The sequence below is a fragment of the Chiloscyllium plagiosum genome, unplaced genomic scaffold, assembly GCF_037043375.1.
Source record: "Chiloscyllium plagiosum isolate Xiang-an unplaced genomic scaffold, Cpla_swu_hap1 HiC_scaffold_3, whole genome shotgun sequence".
Taxonomy (NCBI): domain Eukaryota; kingdom Metazoa; phylum Chordata; class Chondrichthyes; order Orectolobiformes; family Hemiscylliidae; genus Chiloscyllium; species Chiloscyllium plagiosum.
In genome coordinates, this window is record NW_028270141.1 from 70,038,982 (window position 1) to 70,064,260 (window position 25,279).

General features: G+C 39.7%; 1 protein-coding gene across 2 annotated transcripts in view; it reads right to left on the minus strand.

Annotated features, from left to right (window-relative positions):
- LOC122539873 (venom phosphodiesterase 1-like) overlaps window positions 1-23,823 on the minus strand; it is a 118,217-nt gene extending 94,394 nt beyond the window's left edge. For both annotated transcript variants that reach the window (XM_087980188.1, XM_087980184.1), the window contains exons 1-5: window positions 23,683-23,823; window positions 11,444-11,537; window positions 9,025-9,147; window positions 3,105-3,230; window positions 2,306-2,366 (exon numbers count right to left, since the gene is read on the minus strand). In XM_087980188.1, the coding sequence (XP_087836314.1) occupies window positions 2,306-2,366; window positions 3,105-3,230; window positions 9,025-9,147; window positions 11,444-11,537; window positions 23,683-23,775 (497 nt within the window). In that variant the 5' untranslated portion in view covers window positions 23,776-23,823. The remainder of the gene's footprint in view (window positions 1-2,305; window positions 2,367-3,104; window positions 3,231-9,024; window positions 9,148-11,443; window positions 11,538-23,682) is intronic.
- Window positions 23,824-25,279: the final 1,456 nt, after the last annotated feature.

Here is a 25,279-nt window from a genome sequence, read left to right on the forward strand (position 1 = left end):
TAATCCCAATTGCCAGCACCTGGCTCATATCCTTCCAAACCCTTCCTATTCATATACCCATCCAGATGCCTCTTAAATGTTACAATTGTACCAGCCTCCACCACTTCCTCTGGCAGCTCATTCCATACATGCACCACCCTCTGCATGAAAAAGTTGCCCCTTAGGTCTCTTTTATATCTTTCCCCTCTCACCCTAAACTTATGCCCTCTAGTTATGGACTCCCCGACCCCAGGGAAAAAACTTTGCCTATTTACCCTATCCATGCCGCCCATAATTTTGTCATTGATAGTTTAGTTAGCCACGATTGCATCACTTCTGAAACTTTTTAATGGAATGTGTACTCTTTGCAAATTATGAATTATTTCTTCAAATACTTGCCAATGCTTAACCATCATCATATATTCTGGTCTAATTTCATAACCTCTCCCTGCTAATTTCCCCTTTTACCACTGCAACTAATTTTGTACTAACTTAATCCTTAGTTTGAGTGGTTACCACATCATTCTCAAACTTGATATGAAATTCCTTTGTGTTAGAATCACTCCTCCTCAGGTGACATTTACAACTATCTCATAACGCAAAAATCTATCTCAAGTGGCCAGCTCCCTAGTTAGTCCCTCAAAATATTATTTGAGGAAACCATATTGAGTACATTTATTAAACATATCCTCCAAGTTACTTCTGCCAACCAGGCTTGTCCAGCATACAAGAAGATTTAAACCCCTTCATGTTGATTGTATTAATCTTGTTACATGTTTCTCTAATTTTTAATTTATATTCTGTCAGGGGTGCTGCAAATTAAACTTACCAATGTTCTGTACATTATAAATTATTAACTCTAACCACATCACAAGACCACAAGTTTGAGGAACAGGAGGTTGGCGGTTTGAGCCTGCTGTACCATTCAGTAGAATCATGGCTGATCCAACATTTCTCATGTCCTTCCTGCCTTTTCTCCATAATCCTTGATTTCCTGACTGATCAAAAATGTGTCAAGGAGTTCCCCCAAAGACTCTTAACCCTCTGAGAGAAGAGATTCTTCCTCATCTCAGTCTTAAATTGGCACCCCTTTATTGTGAGGCTATGCCCTCTGGTCCTAGACTCTTCAATGAAGAGAAACATCCTCTCAGCTTCTTAAGAATCTGAGAAAAACATTGATTCTATATCCTTAATTCTGGGCTATAACTCATTCTCTCCACTGATTTCATCTTATAATTTATAATTGGGTATAATGCACCTCATTTGCCACTTGGCTCTCCTTTCGAAATCTAAGTTCCTAACCTTGATACCCCCAGGGGATTTATATTTCAATAATAGCTAGGTAAAATAAATATTTATTTTTGTTATTCATTCATCTATCTTGTTATGAATTCTTTGTGCATACAAATATGGAGTTAGTTTTAATTTCTTACTGTTTTACACTGATGTGAACCTTGACTACTTCTCCCGATTCACATTTTTAATCTTTGTCCCTTCCTGGCTCAATATGGCTCAAGTCTTTTCTCTTCAGACTTAAATATTTTCTTCCATGAACTTATCAACCCTCTTGATAGCTTTAACGCCTTATCTGGAAAAACATAATGCATCTGCATCCGAGCAATCATTTTGCAACTTATCAAAGGGCTTATGCTTGGGACATGTCCTGGAATCTTCCTGATAGTATTTGCCCTCCTGATTTAGAAAATTAGATAAAAGTTGTGCTGCACACCAGGACTTTTACACAAAGTAGATGCACTTAAAAAGACTCACAGTGACCTCCAGATATCCCTAATGTCATTATAGCCAACAAAGCTCTTTCGAATTGCATGTAGCAGCCATTTTTCACACAGAAAGATCCTATCTAAAATGTAAAAATGATGAGATAATCAATTTTTGACATGTTGTTACTTAAGACACTGTATGGAATTCTCCATCTCTTCCATGAATAGTGTCACAGGATCTTTTACATACAATGGGAAGAATGGATGGGACCTCGGTTTAACCTGTCATTTTAAATATGGTACCTCCAAATATCCCTAAGTTAATTTTCTGACTCAAAGGTTAGTGTGTGAGCATAGTTTACACATAAAATTCCTGCAAATTTAGAACACTCAAGATATTTACAAAACTTGGTAAATTTGTAATTCTAGTCAGGAAATTGATTGTACAAAGAAGATAAAATGTACACTGTGCTAATAAATCATATAATGATTTCATTTGATGTAATCTGTCCATCTTCTCATTCTAAATATGGCTGTGTTTTTCTGTTTTCTCTACAAAGCAAAACATACAGTTGACAGACTCTTCAAATTACTACATGTCTTACCCTGCTGGACATTGAGGGGCATTTATTTCTTCACACTTATCTTCCACCCAAGACGTTTCCGCTACACAAGAAACAAAATCACTAAAATTAACTTTTGAAAACTACAAGTTGCTCTCATTCTTGGTATTGCTATTAAATTTTAATTATTGGTGTATTCATAATCTCAAATTGTATCTACAACAGATGATGACAAACACCTATTTCCTCAAATACTTGACACACACAAATGGGACTTGAATTTATGTTTTCATTTAAATAACCCCTCAGGTTTAGTTTGTCCTACAATAGTTCACAATCATTATCACTACATGACAATTAATCAATAATGGAATACAGGTATTGGAATAATTACTTTTTAAAATCTACGTATATGATCTGGATGAAACAGTTTTCAGGTCTTTCACCCATTGCTTACCAAAGGTCTGACAACTTCATAGAACTCCTTGGTCTTTATTCTTGCCATTGAATGTATACAGTAAGTATTGCACATATTGCAATTGTATTAAGGCACCACGGACTGCAACAGGCTCAATGGCAAAAAGTTGAATTTTACTATCCTTTCCATAATGTCCAATTTGAAATGTCTGGGAATGTATCTTTTTATATTTTATGAGTAAAGTATATTTTAGAGAAAAAAAAAACAAATGGCAAGCCTGCAGAAGGTGCAAAGGTCTATGCTGGTACCACAACTCAGAGGTAGAAAAGAATTTAGCTAAATTGAGATATAATGTGGATAACTGCAGTGTTAAGCATGTAAGGTGGGGCTAATGTTAAAATTTGCATGGTTGAAACTCCTTACCTTTACAAACTGTCTTGTAATCAGTGCAACAATCACCATTTTCCAAACAATCATCAGAACATGAACAGCGGCTAGTAGGTAAACGGCTCTCCCCACAGCGGAACTTGGTGCATGTCCAGAGCTCAGCTAAATTACAAAATATTCAGTTAATCCATCTTCCAAACAAAGTAGAAACTGTACAGTTAGAATGTCAATCTGTGATTAGCATGTACCTGCCATTCTAAATGAAAAGTAAAAAGCATTTCATCAAACTTATAAAGATATTAAAGTGTTTATTTTATAATAAATCAGAATACTTTTACATAGTGAAACACTTCTTACATAGTGAGAAAGTCATGGCCACCACTCTATGGGAAAGATGTGATTGGACTGGAAGGGGTGCAAAGTAATTTTACCAAGTTGTTGCCTGGGATGGAGCATTTCAGGTATCAAGAAAGCTGGATAAGCTGGGCTGTTTTCTTTGGTGTAGAGAAGGTTGAAGGGGTCTTGATGGAAGTGTGTAAGATTATGAAGAGCATAGAAAACAGCTGTTCCCTTAATCAAAGGGTTTACATAAGAATGGACAATTTTAAAATAAAAGGCAAGATGTTTTGAGGAGATCTGAGGAAATCCTATTTCATCCAGAGGGTGGGCATGGGTGGGGTGGGATCTGGAATGTATTGTCTGGGAAGGTAGTTGAGGCAGGTAACCTCACAATCTTTAAAAGGTACTCAGATGGACACCAGAAATTTCACAATATTCAGGCTTGGCCCGGTACAGGAAGGTAGAACTAGTGTAGGCAGTGTAGCGTTGTGTACTTTTGGTGGTACAAATTTAAAGGGCTGAAGGACCTCTTCTGTACTGTATGATTCTATGAGGGAGAACATATTAGCAACAATAAGATGATTGGTTTGTTTTTTTGAGGGATGGGTTTTGTTCAGGAGCATAAAAATATTGATAGTTGATCTGAAATTTTAACGATTATCTGAGGCACCGGAACAGGCAACAGAAAGTCAATTTAAGTTCTTACTATAAGACAGTGACATTTTTGGGATTCAATACGTGTGAAGCAAACACCCACTCCTTATTATAATCTGGAAGGCTTCTATCCAACTAATTGTAGTTCTGATGGAATCCTAGTCGTTACATTTTGCTTTCCTGAGTACACCACTTATGTAGTTTATTTTACTTTGAGAGTTGATGTGGTCTTTTGAGCCAAACACAACTGCCAATACGATAAGGACTGAATGTTTCCCCACATATTCATCCTTGCAACCTGAATTTTTCCGAATATTGGCTGTGTCACTTTTGGGAGATTTTAGTATTCACTCATGGAATGTGAGCATCGCCTGCTGGACCAACATTTATTGCCCAAACCTAACTGGCCAGAGGGCAGTTACAAGTAAACCACATCTCTGTAGGTCTGGAGTCACATGTAGGTCAGACCGGGTAAGGATGGCAGATTTCCCTCTCCAAAGGGCATTAGTGAACCAGTTGAGTTTTACGACAATTGACAATGAATTCATGTCATCATTAGACTCTTAATTCCAGGTTTTTTAATGAATTCAAATTTCACAATCTGCCATGGTGGGATTTGAACCCAAGTCCCCAGAACATTACTCGGGTCTCTGAGATAATTTTCCAGCAATAATACCACTAGGCTATTACCTCCACAGAATGGAGTGTTTTTTTCTCTGAAAGCTCCAGTGAGTTAATTTGTACAATTCTCCGCTGCTCATCTTATTAAGTATACACCTCGATGCTGCTGTTCTCATGCTAGTGAAATGCTAGTCAGTGCTGGAACCTTCCGCATTCAATTTCCAGGCACTACATTTAAACCCCAGTTGTGCACTATGTCAAATGTTTGAAGTAACCACTTGAGTCAGTGCAGTGTCCATGGTCTAGAGGAATACACAGCAATGTCGCAAGAAGTTTATTACTTTCTGCATTCGCAATGGTAAGTGCCACCATCTTTTCTCTACTATCTCACTTTCACTGTGTCATTGTCACTGCACCCTCCAACAAGGCCATGCCATTCTTACCCACCTTATCCTCTCAAATACAACCTTCCCTGCTCTCTGCAGTTCTTACTCAATCACTCAAAACACCTTACCACTTTTTTCTTGACTGACCATAGTTCCTCTTGACTGTTTTTTGCAGCCAAATAGGACAAACTGCCTGGTTATCTGATTGTTCTAAAAGACATGGCAAGGGAATGCAGAGATGCTGAAAGCATTCATGTAGGCATAAAGTGAGTATTAAAATGCTGAGCCACATTAAAAGCTAGTTCCAAATGCACCCCAATACATGGTGAGGCTGTTGTTTTGCTGATGTCAGCTCCATGGATGGAAGGTTCAGCCAGTTGCTACCCATTGAGCATCTCCTGAGGTGCTGGGGAATGCTTTCCAAGATAGAGGCCCAGAGGCGCAACAGAAAACTGCAGTCATAAAAACAGAGATAGCTAGAAAAGCTCAGCAGGCTGGCAGCATCTGTGAACAGAAATCAAAGTTCATGTTTCGGGTCCAGTGATCCTTCCTCAGTTCTGAGTAAGGGTCACCAGACCCAAAACGTTAACTTTGATTTCTGTTCATGGATGCTGCAAGACCTGCCGAGCTTTTCCAGCAATCTCTGTTTTTGTTTCTTATTTACAGCATCTGCAGTTCTTTTGGTTTTTATTTGGCAAGCTGCAGCCAACTGCTACCTGCTTTGCCTTTTATGTTAGGAACAGTCCAGTTTCTCTCCACTGCCTGGGAAAATAGCAAACTGAATATAACAAGGCAAAATGAGATGATAATGAGGTGTTAGTGCGTGCAAATAGCCTCTTGCCACTCCATAGTAAGATCCTCATCTCATGTTAAAACATTGGGTTGAAAATTGGGTTCTATTTCTGTCAAGAAACTTATTACTGCATCACTGTAATGTACTATCAATTAACTTGTTTTTACCCAGCTTATTCAGAGGCACTGTCACAGAATCAAATAGCATGGAAAGAGGCTCTTTCGCCCATCAAGTCTGCAGCAACAAAAAATTGAACAGCCTCTTCCCTAGCTGTAGCTCTCAATCGAACCTGCTGCTTTGATAAGTTTTCTGAGGAAGGGTCACTCGACCTCGAATCCCCCCCACCCCCCCCCACGAAACATTAACTCTGATTTCTCTACAGAGATATGGCCTGAGAATACTGAGTTTTTCCAGCAATTTCTGTTTTTGTTTCTGATTTACAGCATTTACAGTTCTTTCATTTAGAGTCATAGAGTCTTGGAGATGTACAGCACAGAAACAGACCCTTTGGTCCAACTTGTCCATGCCAACCAGATATCCTAAATTAATCTAATCCCATTTGCGAGCACTTGGCCCATATCCCTCCAAATCCTTCCTACTCATATACCCATCCAGATGCCTTTTAAATGCTGCAATTGTACCAACCTCCACCACTTTCTCTGGCAGCTCATTTCAAGCGCCCTATCATTTTTAACTTCAGATTTCCTATAACATTTGTCAGTTTACCGAACTCAAACTGCTGATTGTACAGGAAGCCTCATACAGGTCATAGTCAAGCAGGTACAGTCGGTTCTGCTATAACACATGTTTCTTCAAGGCAAATTGGCTTTAATGTGGTTGAAGGATTTAGACCATTCCTTACTTGTCCTTTCCTTACCTGTATTGGCTATAAAGCTATTCCGGTCCCATTAGTTTAAATGGTTTTCTTATAACATGAGATCTCACAGAAACTGAACTATTGCATTATATCAGAACTGACTGTACCTGTAGTGATTGTAATGCAGCCAGCCAGGTGGACCTCATAGGATATGAATTCCCTGATTGGGGCTGTTAAGATGATCTAATCAAGGTGTCCTCGCTGACAGATATAAATAGGAGTGTCAGACATCCTGACACATTGAGAGCTGAATCTGAGGGAGCTAGATCTGTATCAAAGGCTTTCCATGTTTAAATAAAGGGTGACTTGGTGAAAGGATACCGGCCTCTGTGGAATACCTAGTGGTGGGGTCCCGTCATGGAAGGGACGGTGGTAATATAGGGGATTACCAGTTAAGGAATTGAGGCTGTTTGATTGTGGTCAGGACAGCCGATGGCAGACAGTTGGTTTGGGGTTGGGGGGTGTAGAGGAGGTGGGACTGTTGGGGTCTTCAGCAGTGATCAAGGGGATATACAGATCATTACGGGGCGGTGAAATGGGGGTGCAGTTACAGAACATCTTGACGCATAGTTGAAGCACTCCTGCCTACAAGCAGTTCTGTATGGGCAATTACTTTATGGATTCAAACCCTTACTTCTTTTCACCTACTATGGGGTTTTCCAAGGCCTGGAAAACCTGGCTGTTAAGTTAATTGCTATTAAACAAAGGCAGACTGCCTTTTTATCGGAATTGAATGGCTGCATACGTCCGATGATAAGTTTAGTTATTAACTCTTCATCTCCAGCACAAGGGAAAAAGAAGACTGCTGGAGGTCAGTCATTCTGTCCCAGAACATCAGTGCAGCAATTTCTGAGGGTACTGTTTGTGCATCTCTTTTTCATAAGATCAGATGTGGGGATGTTCTGTGACATCCACATGCAACATGACCCTGACAATATCCAGGCTTGAGCTAACAAGGGGCATGTGACATCGACACAACACAAATGCTAGGCAAAGGCCAGCTCCAAAAAGAGAGAATCTAACTATTGCCCTTTGACATTCAATGGTGTTACTGTCACTGAATACCTTGTTATCTACATCCTAAGGTTAGTAAACTAAACTGGACCAGCCATATAAATACTGTGACTACAAGAATAAGTTAGAGGCTAGAAATTCTTTGCTGATCAAATCATCTCCTGTTTTCCCAATTCTGTCCACAATCTGCAAAGTACAGGACAGCAGTGTGTTGGAATACTCTCAACTTGCCAAGATGGGTGCAGCTCCAATAACACTCAAGAAGTTTCAAAAGCATCCAGGACAAAACAATCCTCTTGATTGATTTCATTTGATTTATTGTTGTCACATGTACTGAGATACAGTGAAAAGTGTTGATTTGTGTGCTCTCCAGGTAAATCATACTGTACAAAGTGCATCAGGTAATAGAACAGAGTGTAGAATATAGTCACAGCCACAGAGAAGGTTATGAGAGTGAGATCAACATTAACATTTGAGAGGTTTGTTCAAAAGATTGATAATAGCATTGTTATCAATTCATATCATTGTTATATATTGTAATCCCAACCACTATCTTCAACATTCTCTGCCTTTACCACTGTGGTAGCAGCGTTTACTATCTACAAGATGCACTGCAGAAAGTCACCAAGGATCCTTCAACAATACATTCCAATCCCATGACATCAACCATATAGACAAGGCCAGGAGATGCATGAAAACACTATCACCTGCAAGCTCCTCACGAGCCACACACCATCCTGATTTGGAACCATATCTTTACTGTTGCTGGGTCAAAATCTCACATGAAACACACTGCCTTTGTTTAAGAAGACAGCTCACCACTGCTCTTTCAAGGGCAACCAGGGATGAGCAATTACAATGCTGGCCTGTCAGCAACAGCCAAATCCCATGACTGAATTATCTAAACCTCTCACATCCATGAAACCAAGAAATGGGTGGTTTTGATGTGGTTTGGGTTCCAATTGTTTTTGCATTTTACACTTACCCAACACCAACCCACCCATTATTGGGAATTATGATTCAAGCCTATATTTCTAAACCATTATTGGATTATAATGAGCATTTCTGTAAATTGACTTTTCTTTAATAAATCAAACTTCATATCCAAAACTATTTTTTTGAGAAACTGTTTTGAGCGCAGAAATTTCAAAACACATGCCCTATTTCCCACTATCAAAGAGTTTTTAATAAAAAATGATGGAAAAGGAGGGAAAGGAAAATAAAAACTTTGAAGAAACTATAGTTGTAGAATGCTGTCTTTCTTACACTTACCAGGCTGAAGACAGATTTCTGCAAAATCCAAACAACAGCTTCCAGCTTCATGACAGAGTCTGTCACAACGGCAGTCCATGCTTTCCTCATCAAAGGGTGCAAAGCATTGATTTCTGCAGCTCACTGGAACATTAAATGATCATTATAAAAAATAACCTAAAAGATACTACCGCAATGTGTTGAGAATTCAGCTCTATTTTCCAAATCGGATCTACAGTTACAATAAGACTGGAGAATCACCAATTGTTCAATAGCTACTTTCCATCTGGAATTGGTCCAGAAAGATTCCAGACTCTTCTCCATTATGTAACTGATCTCAATGTTTTGAAGAAGAGTTAACCAGACTTCCCACTGTTGTTTATTTCAATGATCCTTTCCAAAATGGGCACAATTGGCTGTGGGAAAGTTTGGGCTACAGTTCTAATATTTTCTTACTCAAATAAAAGCCCTTTCATAAACTTGCATATGAAGAATAACCGTTCGTGACAAAGAGACACCCATTAGCCAATATAATGAATATAGGAAAACAAAAATATGGGGCCAACGTTTCAATAGCTGAGAAACAGGAGACCTGGCATCTTCCTACTGACATGGCATATTGCCAGCAACAGGCCCCATGGTGGTTGGTCATACACCCAACAGTGACTGAGTCATTTAATAGCCCAAATAGGGGATAATCCCTGACCTGTCAGCATTTTGCTCACATTGAAAGGATCCACCACCATACAAAAAGATGGCCAGGTAAACCTGCTGGCTGTTTAGAGGGATCCTGGGTTGGATTTGAGTGGAAGGGGTAGGGTGGGACTGGTGAGTGGTTCCTCCTTGACAACCCATGGATAGTTGTCCCTGTGTGCTAAAATCCTGCCACCTGAAAAGCACCAGCTCTCCACTCCAAATGCTGGGTATTATCTAAGTAGCTTCAGCTTCCTCAAAACAACTTACATGAAGGTTCCTCTGGACAGCAGCCTCAGCAGTGGGCACCATCAGTCATGGGTCGAGAGTGCAGTGCTGGAAAAGCACAGCAGGTCAGGCAGCATCCGAGGAGCAGGGAAATCAATGTTTCGGGCAAAAGCCCTTCATCCTGATGCTGAAACATTGATTTTCCTGCTCCTCAGATGCTGCTTGACTTGCTGTACTTTTCCAGCATCACACTCTCTACTCTAATCTCCAGCATCTGCAGTCTTCACTTTCGAATACCATCAGTCATGGTGCTGCCAAGGTTCGTAAATTCCAGCTTCTTGCTTGGGCTGGCAACACTGGCTTGGGGTTAGGGGGCTTTGAGCTCCCTCGTTCCACCCAGATGCAGAACTTATTCATTAGTGGCAGAACAAGAATGAGGACAGAGTAAATTGGTGAATACTTATTGGAACACAACTGTGCACAGTTAAGCAAGCTGGCGAACAGTTACAATTGTAAAAGTCTTAATAATAGTTCTCAAAGGTGAAACACCTGACTTGGGAGAGAGGTACATGTAAGGGATAATAACCAAAGAAAAGGTAAAGAAAGCATTGAAATAAAGTAACTTGACAGTCAATTCAATGAGATGGTCAGCAATACAGATCAGGAAGTCCAGGCTTAATTCACAGTCAGGGTGTAGGACATTTTTCATCAACCTAGTCAGATATGATTTGGCACAGTCTGGGTCAGTTAGGACTTAAACCTTTCTGACCTAAAGATAGGGACACTACTATTGCATTACTGAAATAGAATTGACTGGGTAGGATTTCTCCTTGAGATATTTTGCTCAAATCCATGACTGAACCAGGAATCTTTAGATCTTCAGTCTAATACTCTACCAACAGAGCTTTTTTGGCTGATATAAAAAGAATAATCCTTTAATCAATCTGTTCAGGTACATTATGACATACCACTGTGGCAGGTGGGACTTAAACCTGAATGTTCTGACCTAGAGGTAGAGACACTGCCCCTGCCACACAAGTGCCCCTCAGTCAGGGTGTTACTATGAGCTAAATTACCGCAGATTACATGTAGCAAGATTGGTCAATGCTTTAGATCCTGTCTGCCATCCAGCTATTGCTGCTGGAAGTGTGTATGGTAACTGACGATGCTACAATTTGACATGAGATACTACTGCAGTTCGTAAGAGCACTGGCAATTTTTTGTCGTGCCCAATTAATCAATTTTGGTTAGACAAGCAAGATGCTAGAGATAATAAATAATCCTACTGCATATATATGCCAATTCACAGGGGGTTGCAAGGTTAGCTCCTTTGAATATATACATGAGAAGCCGAGCGCTTGTTTTGATCAATTGTTTTGGATTGACAGGAAAAGGTAAACATATTGGATTTTTTTTTGTAGCAGGCTCCCAAGAGTGGGGAAGCCTGGCTCACTGAGAAAGTTTCAGTACTCGCTTTGGTCTATCTACAGTTGTGCAAAGAATCAGAAAGAAAACTCACTTGTTTTTGCAACTGAAGGCTGCTGGGGTTTTTGACGAAGCCCAAGTCCAAGTCCAAGTCCAAGTGATATAACAACTAAACAAACAAGTAGCACCTGCCAAGAAAATGTTGTCACCACATTAACTCAACCAGATAACACAAATACCATAACAGAAGATATCAAAATAACACATAAAACTTCAGAATTCAGCACTTTGCAATCTTAAGTTCAAAGATGAAAGTCTCTTCTCTCATTAAAAATACTCTACCAAGAAATCTTACGAAATGAATATTTACTTAATGGGTGTGGTATGTTTATAGTCCACTTCTGAAGTGAGTGTGCAATATAAACAAACACCTTTTGACAAATTGTATTCAAAAGTTCATGAAGCAAATGATAGGTGCCAGAAATTCTCAATATAATTAACATAATCGGAACCTAGGATCTTTGGTAATATTGACTATAATTCTACAGGATTTTCAAAATGTATAATCTATATGTTTAAAAACTTTATTCAATCATCATGCGCTGATATTATAGATAGACAGCTCTCAATTTGAGAGACATATAATATCTGAAATTTCTAACTTTGTTGCAGATACTATTGTCTAACTTTGAATGATCCAACTAAAAAGAATAACAGAGGAATCCTTCTGATTGTGTTTGGACTACAGTCAAGTTGAGAAGATGTCAATGTAAAAGAGTAACTTTCTCTCTCCATGGATGCTTTGGACATATTGAATATTTCCAATATTTCCTGTTTTAATTTCAGATTTCTAACATCCACAACATTTTTCTCTGTATCATAATACTGTCACTCCTTGTTCTGGACTCCCAGTCAATGAGAACATTCTTCCTACATCTACCCTCTCTAATCTTTAGGATTTATAGGTTTCTATGAGATATCCCTTCACTCTTCTGAACTCAAGTGTATATAGTTTCAGTCTAGTTTCTCCCCACGCGTCAGTCCTACCATTCCAGGAATCAGTCTGGTAAAACTTTCTTTGCACTCCTTCAATAGCCAAAATGATATTTCTCACATAAGGAAGCCAAAACTACAAACAATACTCCAGGTGATATCTTACCAAGGCCCTGTACAGTTGAAGCAAGACATTCCTGTTCCTGAACTTGGATTATCTCTCCATGAAGGCCTTCTTTACCAGCTGTTTCACCTGCATGCTTACTTTCAGTGAGTGGGGTACAAGGCCATCCTAGTTTTTGTTTCACCTCCCCCTTTCCCAATCTCTCACCTACTTTTGCTACTGAAGTGGATAACTTTACATTTATTTACATTATACTGCATTTGCCATATATTTGCCTACTTACTTAACTTGTCCAAATCACACTAAAGTCTCTCTGCATCCAGCTCACGCTGTTCACCCTTCCACCCAGCTTTGTGTCATCTGCAAACTTGCAGATATGCATGTAGTTTCCTCATCTAAATCATTAATATATACATATATTGTGATTTGCTGAAGCACTGATCCATACAGTACCCCACTAGTCACTGCCTGCCACTCAGGAAGAGACCTGTTTATTCCTACTCTTTGATTCCTGTCTGACAGCCAGTTCGCTATCCACTTCGGTACATAACTCCAAACCCTTGTCCTTTAATTTTGCATACTAACCTCTTATATCAAACCTTATCAAAAGCTTTCTCAAGCTCCAAGGAAACCACAGCCACTAGCTCCCCCTTATCTACCCAACTAATTACTTCCTCAAAATATTACAGCTGATTTATCAAGCACAACTTCTCCTTTGTAAAACCATGCTCTGTCTTGTAATTCTCTTCCAAGTGCTCTGCTCCGGTATCTTTCAAAATGGACTATAATATTTTTTTCCAATGCTGATGTCAAGCTAACCAGTCCATAACTTGCTATTTCCTCTCTGCCTCCCTTCTTAAATAATGGGATTACATTAATTACCGTCTAATCATCTGCTATTTGCAGGGACATTTTCCTAAGTGCTCTGGAATGACAGTTCTCAAACCCTGGGGATTTATCTGCCAACAACATGGGCTCAATCCCACATCAGCTAAGGTTATCATGAAGGACTGTCCCTCTCAAACTGTTCCTTTCCCTGAGGTGTGATGATTCTCATGTTAAATCATCACCAGCCATCTCTCTGTAATGGGAGAGCAGCTCTATGGTGTTGTAGGACAAGGGTGACTTTTACCTCATGACACAATACCCAGTCAAAGATGGCAGATGGCTTTTTCATTGGTTCATCAACGTTTTATTCATCAAACTGTTATATACATAGTCCAACATTACTTCCTCTACCTTACTGCTTCTTATTTGATTTGCCCAATCTATATGCAGAATGAAGCAGCTCATAATTACAGCTGTACTTTATTGCTTGTATCTCTAATTTCCCTTCACCTCCAACTCACCTCAACTTATCAGCTGTTGAAACACTCATCCATGCCATTCTCACTTTCAATCTCAAAATTCCAATGGCCTCCAAGCCAGCTTTTCATTCCTCCATGTTCCTCCAACTCATCCAAAATTCTGCTTTCTAAATCCATTGCACACCAAGACTTGTTTGCAAATTACCACAATGTATTTCAGAGTTCTTGAAAAGATTTGTAGCTCAGGTTGTGGTTGAAGTCATGGATTCATTTACCAAGCTACTGTATTTTTCTGTTAACATTTTGCTGCCTTGCTAGGTGACATTACCAGTGCATCTTTGATAAGGTGTTGGTGATCTATTCCACCTGGTATTTATATATCTCTGATGGTTGGTACTTCAGATCTGTATCTGAGTGATTTGTATATGGAATCCAGTTCAATGTGTCTATTGATTGAGTTCCAGTTGGAGTGCCAGGCTTCAAGGAATTCTCTGGCAAGTCTCTGTTTTGCCTGTGCTAGGAAGATTACATCATCCCAAATGAATTTGTGCCCTTTGTCATCTGTGCGTTTGGAAATGAGAGAGTTCTGGTCATGTCTGGCAGTGGAGAGCTAAGGTTTGTGCAGTCGTATGGTCAGTTTTCTTCCTGTTTATCCTACGCAGTGCTTTTCACAGTCTTTGCAGGGTATCTTGTAGATAAGGTTTGTCCTGTTGGATGTGGGTGTCAAGTCTTTAACCTTTGTGAGGAGCTGGTGGAAAGTATTTACTGGTTCATGGTCCATTAAGATTCCCAGAGCTCTGAGTAATCTGGTGGTTATCTCTGATGTCTTTGATGTATAGCATGGTCACTATCGTGTCTGGTTGTGTAGCGTTTTCTTCTTTGGGTTTGTCCCGTAAGTAGCAGAGGATACTGCTCTTGGAGTATTATTTTGTTTAAGTCCTTTGAATAGATGTTCCTGTTCTGCCTTTTGGAGTTCTGGGTTGCTGCAGTGTGTCCTTGCAAACTCTTCTTCCTGGATGTATTAGTGGAATGCACACCTACCGGAGAATTCCATACCAGTGTATACAGGATGAACACCCATTCTGACCAGATACTGAATTACAACAGCAACCAGGAGAAGGTGAGGACTGCAGATGCTGGAGATCAAAGTCAAAAAGTGTGGTATTGGAAAAGCACAGCCGATCATGCAGCATCCGAGGAGCAGGAGAGTCGACGTTTTGAGCATAAGCTCTTCAGCAGCATTTAATTTAGGATATCTGGTCGGCATGGACGGGTTGGACCAAAGGATCTGTTTCCGTGCTCTACATCACTATGACTCTATGACTCAATTAATTAACATACTTCCGGAAGTATGGTGACCAGCATCATTCCCTCTAATCTTCTTCTGTGCAGACGTCTGAGGTAAATGCAGAGCAGTGACTTCAGGAACTGGACATCAGTGCTGTGATCTGCCATACATGAAACGTCAGGTCACAGAGTCCAGATGTACAGCACAGAAACAGACCCTTCAGTCCAATTTGTCCATGCCGCCCAGATATCCTAAGTTAATCTAGTCCCATTTGCCAGCACTTGACTCATACCCCTCTGAATCCTTCCTGTTCATAAACCGATCTAGATGCCTTTTAAATGCTGTAATTCTACCAGTCTCCACCACTTCCTCTAGCAGCTCATTCTATACACACACCACCCTCTGCGTGAAAAGGTTGCCCCTTAGGTCCCTTTTAAACTTTTCCTTCTCACCCTAAACCTATGCCCTCCAGTTCTGGACTCCCCCACCCTGGGGAAAAGACCTTGTCTATTTATCCTATCCATGCCCCTCATGATTTTATAAATCTCTATAAGGTTACCCGTCAGCCACTGACGCTTCAGGGAAAACAGCCCCAGCCTATGCAGCCTCTCCCTGTAGCTCAAGTCCTCCAACCCTGGCAACATCCTTGTAAATCTTTTCTGAACTCTTTCAAGTTTCACAATATCCTTCTGTTAGGATGGAGACAAAAATTGCACAAATTATTCCAAAATTGGTCTAACCAATGTCCTGTACAGCCCTAACATGACCTCCCAAACCCTATAATCAATGCTCTGACCAATAAAGGAAAGCAGACCAAACACCTTCTTCACTATCCTATCTACCTGTGACTCTACTTTCAAGGAACTACGAACCTGCACTCCAACATCTCTTTGTTCAGCAACACTCCCCAGCATCTTATCATTAAATGTATAAGTCCTGCTCTGATTCCTTTCCAAAATGCAGCACCTCGCATTTATCTAAATTAAACTCCAACTGCCACTCCTCAACCCATTGGCCCATCTGATCAAGATCTCATTGTACTCTGAGGTAACTCTCTTTGCCGTCCACTACACCTACAATTTTGGTGTCATCTGCAAACGTACTAACTATACCTTCTGAGTTCACATCCAAATCACTTATATAAATGACAAAAAGCACTGGACCCAGCACCGATCCTTGTGACACTCCACTGGTCACAGGCCTCCATTCTGAAAAGCAACCCTCCACCACCACCTTCTTTTCTACCTTTGAGCCAGTTCTGTATCCAAATGGCTAGTTCTCCCTGTAAACCATGAGATCTAACCTTGCTAACCAGTCTACCATGAGGAACCTTGTTGAACTCCTTACTGAAGTCCATGTAGATCACGTCCACCGCTCTGCCCTCATCAATCCTCTTTGTTACTTCTTCAAAAAACTCAATCAAGTTCGTGAGACATGATTTCCCATGCACAAAGCCATTTTGACTATCTCTAATCAGTCTTTGCCTTCCCAAATACATGTAATTCCTGTCCCTCAGGATTTCCTCCAATACCTTGCCCTCCACCAATGTCAGGCTCGCCTGTCTATAGTCCCCTGGCTTTTCCTTACTACCATGTTAAATAGCACCACATTAACCAACCTCCAGTCTTCTGGCACCTCACCTGTGACTATTAATGGTACAAATATCTCAATAAGCAGCCCAGCAATCATTCCCCTAGCTTCTATGGTACACCTGATAATGTCCTGGGGATTTATCCACTTTTATGCATTTCAACACATCCAGCACCTCTGTAATGTAATATGGACATTTTTCAAGCTGTCACAATCTATTTCCCCACTTTCTATATCTTCCATGTCCTTCTCCAACGTAAACACTGATGCAAAATACTTGCTTAGTATTTTCCTCATCTCTTGTGGCTCCACACATAGGCCGCCTTGCTGATCTTTGAGGGGCCCTATTCTCTCCCTAGTTACCTTTTTGTCCTTAATGTATTTATAAAATCCTTTTGGATTCTCCTTAATTCTATTTGCCAAAGGTATCTCATGTCTCCTTTTTGCCCTCCTGATTTCCCTCTTAAGTATAGTCCAATTGTCTTTATACTCCTCTAAGGATTCACTCGATCTCTCCAGTCTATACCTGGCATATGCTTCCTTCATTTTCTTCACCAAAACCTCAATTTCTCTAGTCATCCAGCATTCCCTATACCCACCAGCTTTGCATTTCACCCTAATCGGAATATACTGTCTCTGGACTCTTGCTATCTTATTTCTGAAGGCTTCCCATTTTCCAGCTGTCCATTAACTATGAACATCTGCCCCCAATCAGCTTTTGAAAGTTCTTGCTTATTCCTGTCAAAAGTGGCCTTCCTCCAAATTGGAACTTCAACTTTTAGGTCTGGTCTATCCTTTTTAAATCTAATAAAATTATGGTCGCTGGCCCCAAGGTGCTCCTCCAATAATACCTCAGTCACCTGCCCTGCCTTATTTCCCAAGAGCAGGTCAGATTTTGCACCTTCTCTAGTAGATGCATCCTCATACGGATTCAGAAAAAAATTTCTTATTCACACTTAACAAATTCCTCTCTACCTAAACCCTTAACACTATGGCAGTCCCAGTCTATGTTTGGAAAGTTAAAATCCCCGACCATAACCACCCTGTTATTCTTACAGATAACTGAAATCTCCTTACAAATTTGTTTCTCAATTTACCGCTGACTATTAGGGGGTCTGTAATAAAATTCCAATAAGTTGATCGTCCCTTTCTTATTTCTCAATTCCATCCAAATAATTTCCCTGAATGTATTCCCAGGAATGTCCTCCCTAAGTACAGCTGTAATGCTATCCTTTATCAAAAACATCACTCCCCCTCCTCTCTTTCCCCCCTTTCTATCCTTCCTATAGCATTTGTATCCTGGAACATTAAGCTGCTAATGCTGTCCATCTCTGAGCCACATTTCTGTAATTGCTATGATATCCCAGTCCAATGTTCCTAACCATACCTTCACTGTTAAGTCTCTTGCATTGATGTAAATACAGTTTAATTTATCAGTCTGACAGTTTGAATCGCTCCTTTTCTCAACTGCACCAGTGTCAGATTGATCTCTTTCATTACTATTTCCCTGCACCTCCCATCCCACCCCCCCCCCCCCCCCACCTTACTAGTTTAAATTCTCCCAAACAACTCTGGCAAGTCTCCCAGCCAGTATATTAGGCCCCTTCCAACTCAGGTCTACAGTACTATGCACAGTACTGCAGAAGCAGGTCTCACTAATGTCCCTGTATAACTAAAGGATAACCTCCATACTCTCTCAATGAAGTTTGCCTTGCAAGCAACCAGAACATTCTCTTAAATTTCCTGAATACTTGCTGTACCTACCCATCTGGCACTCCTCAGCCCATTGGCCCATCTGATCAAGGTCGTGTTGTAATTTGAGGTAATCTTCTTCGTTGTCCACTACACCTCCAATTTTGGTGTCAACTGCAAACTTACTAACTATACCTCCTATGATCACATTCAAATCATTCATATAAATGATGAAAAATAATGGATCCATACTGATCTGGCACACCACTGGTCACAGACCTCCAGTCTAAAAAGCAACCCTCTACCACCACCCTCTGTCTTCTACCTTCAAGCCATCCAAATGGCTAATTCTCCCTGTATTCCATGAGATCTAACCTTGCTAACCAGTCTACCATGTGGAAACTTGTTGAGTGTCTTACTGACGTTCATACGGATCACGTCTACTGCTCGCCCTCCTAATCCTTTCTGCGACTTCTTAAAAAAACTCAATCAAGTTCGTGAGACATGATTTCCCATACATAAAGCCATGCTGACTATCCCTAATTAGTCTTTGCCTTCCCAATACATGTAAATCCTGTCCCTCAGGATTTTCTCCAACAACTTCCGAACCACCAGTGTCAGGCTCACTGGTCTATAGTTCCCTGGCTTCTCCTTACCATCTTTGTTAAATAGTGGCATCATGTTAGTCAACCTCCAGCCTTCCAGCATCACACCTGTGACTATCGATGACAAATACCTCAACAAAGGGCCCAGCAGTCACTTCCCTAGCTTCCCACAGAGTTCTAGGGTACACCTGATCAGGTCCTGGGAATTTATCCACTTTTATGTGTTTCAACACATCCAGCACCTCCTCCTCTATAATATGGACATTTTTCAAGATGTCAACAACTATTTCCCCACTTTCTATATCTTACATGTCCTTCTCTACAGTAAACACTGATACAAAATACTTGTTTAGTATCTCCACCCATCTCCTGCAGCTCCACACATAGGCTACCTTGCTGATCTTTGAGGGGCCCTATTCTCTCCCTGGTTACCTAGTTGTCCTTAATGTATTTATAAAAACCCTTTGGATTCTCCTTAATTCTATTTGCCAAAGCTATCTCATGTCCCCTTTTTGTGCTCCTGATTTCCCTCTTAAGTATACTCCAACTGCCTTTATACTCTTCTAAGGATTCACTCGATCTCTGCTATCTATACACAAGTTTCCTTCATTTTCTTCACCAAAACCTCAATTTCTCTAGTCATCCAGCATTCCCTATACCTACCAGCTTTGCATTTCACCCTAATTGGAATATACTTTCTCTGGACTCTTGTTATCTTATTTCTGAAGGCTTCCCATTTCCCAGCTGCCATTACCTGCGAACATCTGCTCCCAATCAGCTTTTGAAAGTTTTTGCTTATTCCTGTCAAAAGTGGCCTTCCTCCAATTTAGAACTTCAACTTTTAGATCTGGTCTATCCATTTCCATCACTATTTTAAAACTAATAGAATTATGGTCGTTGGCCCCAAAGTGCTCCCCCACTGACACCTCAGTCATCAGCCCTGCCTTATTTCCCAAGAGTAGGTCAGAGTTTGCACCTTCTCTAGGAGGTACATCCACATATGGATTCAGAAAAAAATTTCTTGTTCACACTTAACAAATTCCTCTCCACCTAAACCCTTAACACTATGGCAGTCCCAGTCTATGTTTGGAAAGTCAAAATTCCCTACCATAACCACCCTGTTATTCTTACAGATAACTGAAATCTCCTTACAAATTTGCTTCTCAATTTACTGCTGATTATTAGGGGGGTCTATAATAAAATCCCAATAAGGTAATCACTCCTTTCTTATTTCTCAGTTCCACCCAAATAACTTCCCTGGAGGTATTCCCAGGAATATCCTCCCTCAGTACAGTAGTAATGTTATCCTTTATCAAAAACACCACTCTTCCTCTTCTCTTTCCCCCATTTCTGTCCTTCCTATAACATTGTATCCTGGAACATTAAGCTGCCAATCCTATCCATCCCTGAGCCATGTTTCGGTAATTGCTATGATATCCCAGTCCCATGTTCCTAACCATGCCCTGAGTTCATCCGCCTTCCCTATTAGGCCTCTTGCATTGAAATAAATGCAGTTTAATTTATCAGTCCTACCTTGTTCTCTGCCTGCCCCTGACTGTTTGAGTCGCTTCTTTTCTCAACTGTTCCAGTCTTAGAATGATCTCTTTGCTCGCTATTTCCCTGGGTCCCACCAACGCCCCCACCTCCCCAACCACCCAACCTTAATCGTTTAAATCCTCCCAAGCAGCTCTAGCAAATTCCCCTGCTCGTATATTAGTCTCCTTCCAATTCAAGTGCAATCCGTCCTTCTTTTAAAGGTCACTTTTACCCCAGCAGAGATTCCAATGATCCAAAAATGTGAATCCTTCTTCCCTGCACCAACTCCTCAGCCATGCATTCATCCGCTCTATCCTCCTATTCCTACCTTCATTAGCTTGTAGCACCGGGAGTAATCTAGATATTACTACTCTTGAGGACCTCCTTTTTAAAGTCCTGCCTAACTCTGTAATCTCCCTTCAGGATCTCATGCTTTTCCCTTCCTATGTCATTACTTCCAGTGTGTACAATGACCTCCTGCTGGTCCCTCTCCCCTTTGAGAACATTCTGCACTATCTCTGAGATATCCTTGATCCTGACACCAGGGAGGCAACACACCATTCTGATTTTTCGCTGCTGGCTGCAGAAACGTATGTCTGTGCCTCTGACTAGAGAGTCCCCTAACACAATCGATCGCTTGGAACCTGATATACCTCTCATTACATTAGAGACAGTCTCAATATCAAAAACTTGGCTGATTGTGCTACATTCCCCTGAGAGTCCATCACCTGCTCTACAGCCTTCTGTCATTCTCTAAGGTATACTGTATTTCAAGGGCAAGGATTAATTGTGGTACCCACATAAAAGCAAAAAGCTATGGATGTAGGAAAACAACAATGCTAGAGAACCTGAGCAGGTCTGCCAGCATCTATGGAGAGAGAAATAGATATAACGTTCCAAGTCCTGTATGAACATTCTTCAAAAGATATCTGGGAGTAATTTTTTTTTGCAGAAGCCTTGAGGTCAGTAAAAAGCTAGATTCATGCAACGTGACACAACCACAGAGGATTTCAGGTACTTGTAAAATTGTGACAAAATCCTGATGAAGTCAATCAGAAATTAATCCATAAGCAGTTGATGATCCTAACTTCTCACCTACAAATTTTGCTAGCTGTTAATATATAAATTATCTGAATGAGATGATATGAATATTTTTGCAACTCAGAGCATTTACAATTGATACTGTATTTAGGCCATTCCACCAACACATGAACAGAAGCTCAGCAAAATTTGTAATATCAACTCAATTGCAATGTTTATTCAAGCACTGCAAATGGAACTATGTTAACTGAAATGTTAGTATTAACAATTTAAAATAACATTGGTTAATTTGGTCAAGTTAAATCACATGAGGAATAAGTTAAAAACTGTTCCATTTGTTCTTTTAAAAATTGCGATGTTTGCAGAAATTAATTTCAAAATGAGCTAATCTCTTCTTGGCTTTGTAATTATTCTGTATTGGGTGAAATAAATCCATTCAAACACTTTATAAAGACAGCATTGAGTATAGGAGTTGAAACGTCATATTGTGGCTGTACAGGACACTTTTGGAATATTTTATGCAATTCTGGTTTCTTTCCTAAAGGAAGGATGTTGTGAAACCTGAAAGGATTCAGAAAATATTGACAAGGATGTTGCCGGGGTTGGAGCGTTTCAGCAATAGGGAGGCTGAATATACTGGGACAGGTTGTCCTGGAGCATATAAGGCTGAGGGGTGACCTTTTGGAGGTTTATAAAATCATGAGGGCCCTGGATAGGAAAAATAGACAAGGTCTTGTACCTGGATTGGAGAAGTCCAGAACTAGGGTGAGAGGGGAAAGATTTAAAAGGAAGTGGTAGAGGCTGGTACAATTACATTTAAAAGGCATCTGGGTGGGTACATGAATTGGAAGGGTTTATAGAGATACACAGTGGGACCATTCGGCACAGCCATTTTGGCGTGAGCGATTTGGCGTGGCCTGTTTGGCGCAGCCTATTTTGCCACAGACCCATTTAGGCGCAGAATTATTTTGGTGCAGATATACGGTAGTCATCTACAAAAATCAACATAATAGTAGAATTTTTAAATGGGTAGTTTCCAGTAATTTGTAGTTATTATTAAGATAACTAGGCACCAAAGAAAAACAACATAATAGTAGAATTATTTAATGGGTAGTTTCCAGTAGGTTGTAGTTATTTGTGTATCAACTGCACTCAGTCTGTGATTAGTCCACTCCTAACTGATGTTCCTCAAAATTTCTAAAAAAAAAAAGAAAATATAACCATTAAATATCCTGAATTTCTTTAATTTCAACGGAATACAAGTTCAAAGTCACAGTGGATAATGTCAGGGCGGCACTCAGGCTGTATTTCCAGAACCATTTCAAATAATTTATCGTATGTTGTTCGTAACTTATTTGGGAGTAAAGTATACAACAGTGGGAACACACCTTTATGTATTTCCCCTAAAATAGCATAAACTTGTGAAAATAGAGGTGGGGAAATTTTGAATGTTCCATCAACATATTACTTTTTTGATTGTTTCAGAAACTCGGCATTCCTTTTTCTTCCAAATATAAGAATTCTTCAGGTGGTGCTACCGCTGTCATAGAGTCACGGCTAGTAAAAATTGTTCTTAATTATATTCAGAATATGTTTTAAAGCTATCTGGAATTACAAGTTTTACTAAATTTCTTGGATTTACTGGGTAAACAGCAATTTCTTTCCTTGTCCTATGAACCATTTTCTTCAGCTCTCTGTTAGGCATCGTTCCTTGGCAAGTTTCCAACAAATTTTCTAGGCACTCATTAATCATTTGTAAAGTTCCCTCTACAGCTGTATTTCTTTGATGACTAGTTATTTTAATAATAACTACAAACCACTGGAAACTACCCATTTAATAATTCTACTATTACGTTGATTTTCGTTGACGACTAATGTATATTTGCGCCAAAATAGTTCTGCGCCTAAATGGGTCTGCGGCAAAATAGGCTGCTCCAAACAGACCACGCCAAATCACTCATGCCAAAACGGCTGCACCGAATGGTCCTAAATCCATAGAGATATGGGCCAAGTGCTGGGAAATGGGACTAAATTAAGTTAGGATATCTGGTCAGCATGGATGAGTTGGACCAAAGGTCTGTTTCTGTGCTATACATCTCGATTACTCTAAATAAAACAAAGAAAATTATCTTCATGTACCTTTAGACAATGACTTACCCCACATAGTACTTTGTACATTTTTAGTTCTTTATTCTCCTTCTGTTTAGTGTCAACTTGAAAATACAGCATTTGATCCTGTGAAGAATGCATTTTTGATCCTCAGCGATATGTATAAGTTCTCAAAGCTTGGTGAAAAGCAGCTGCTACACAGTTCATGATCTCATGCCCACATTCTCTGAGTCCTCCTTTTAATACTTCTTACTCCTACTGATTTGGTAAACCTGTTGACTCATTAACTTAGATGGTACAAAGATCAAGATTATTATCTCTACAATGAATACATATAGCAATAATTTATTACATTAGGCATTAAATTCTAAGCAGGGGTTAAAATCTAAGGAAAATAAACAGTTGCAGTGTAATTTTGAAGTATTACACAACACTATTAAAAAGAAATTTTTTAAAATAGTATCATCTATTTTCTGGTAAGCAGAAGAGTGTATGCTAACTTTTATTAGCATGAGGAAACATGTCTATGTCAGCAACAAACATTATCAATTTTGAATGTTTGCACTCAAACCTCCATTAGATTTCATGGGGTAGCCATAATTATAAAGATTGATTCAATTGTTGCCAGCTGGTTGACTCCTTAGTCCAAGGAAAAACTTGCAATGTGCTTCCAAATAGTTGAAAATTAAAATCATTGGAATAGATCCAGCTCTAATGAAGTTGGAGAATTATTTGTTCCCTTTTTTTAAAAAAAGTGCTATGTTTCACATTTTTTTAAGACACTGTATAAATAGCTGCACATTCAAGGATGTTTTCTTAAGCTATTGTACAATCATAGGTACATTATTTTTATTAAATCACTGTAGATTCATACACGTTATAAGAATTCACAATTTATTATTTATGGGGTTGCGGAACATCCTTACTGCAGATGCTTGAATGGAAATAAAAAACGGGGAGAGCTGTAAATAGACTGTTAATTTGTTTCTCCAATCTTACCCTATCAAATAGAGTCAAAATCACCTCCAGCAGATATTCTGTGCAATCTCAAACATGTCATCCAACTGTAAGAAGACTTTCCTCTACCTGTAGGCCTAAATTTAATCCCATACATCAAGTGAGGACTTTCAAGCTCACACACAAAAGAATAACAAATCTGACTGATGAGTTAATGAGGTCCCTGCCATTTCTGACTTAAAGCAAGTAACAGATAACTCTCAGATACAGAAATAAAGAGGTCAAGCAGTGTTCCCACACAGGGAGCAATACCAAGAATATATTTTCACAGTCTAACTCATTTAACTTTAGTTTAAATAGAAAATGTTAGTAAATTAGACCTTTATTATTCTTTTCAATTAAACAGCATTGGGTCAGCAAAGTACCTGCTATAAAAATGACATGTTGGATAGTCAGATACTGAATATAAAATAAACCCAAAGCTGTTTATATTTGTGCAAGGTTCCTCTCAGTCCATAGTAAAAGAATATGCATGACAAAACGGGTAATATGCAAATGCTTAATTGACAAAGGATCCAAGACTCTAATACCAGCTTCCAGGTTGCAGTAAGCAATGCAGGGAGTTCAAAGGCTGCCAGGTATATATTTGTAATGCAGAATTTTGCTTTCCCTTCTAAAAACACAGGAA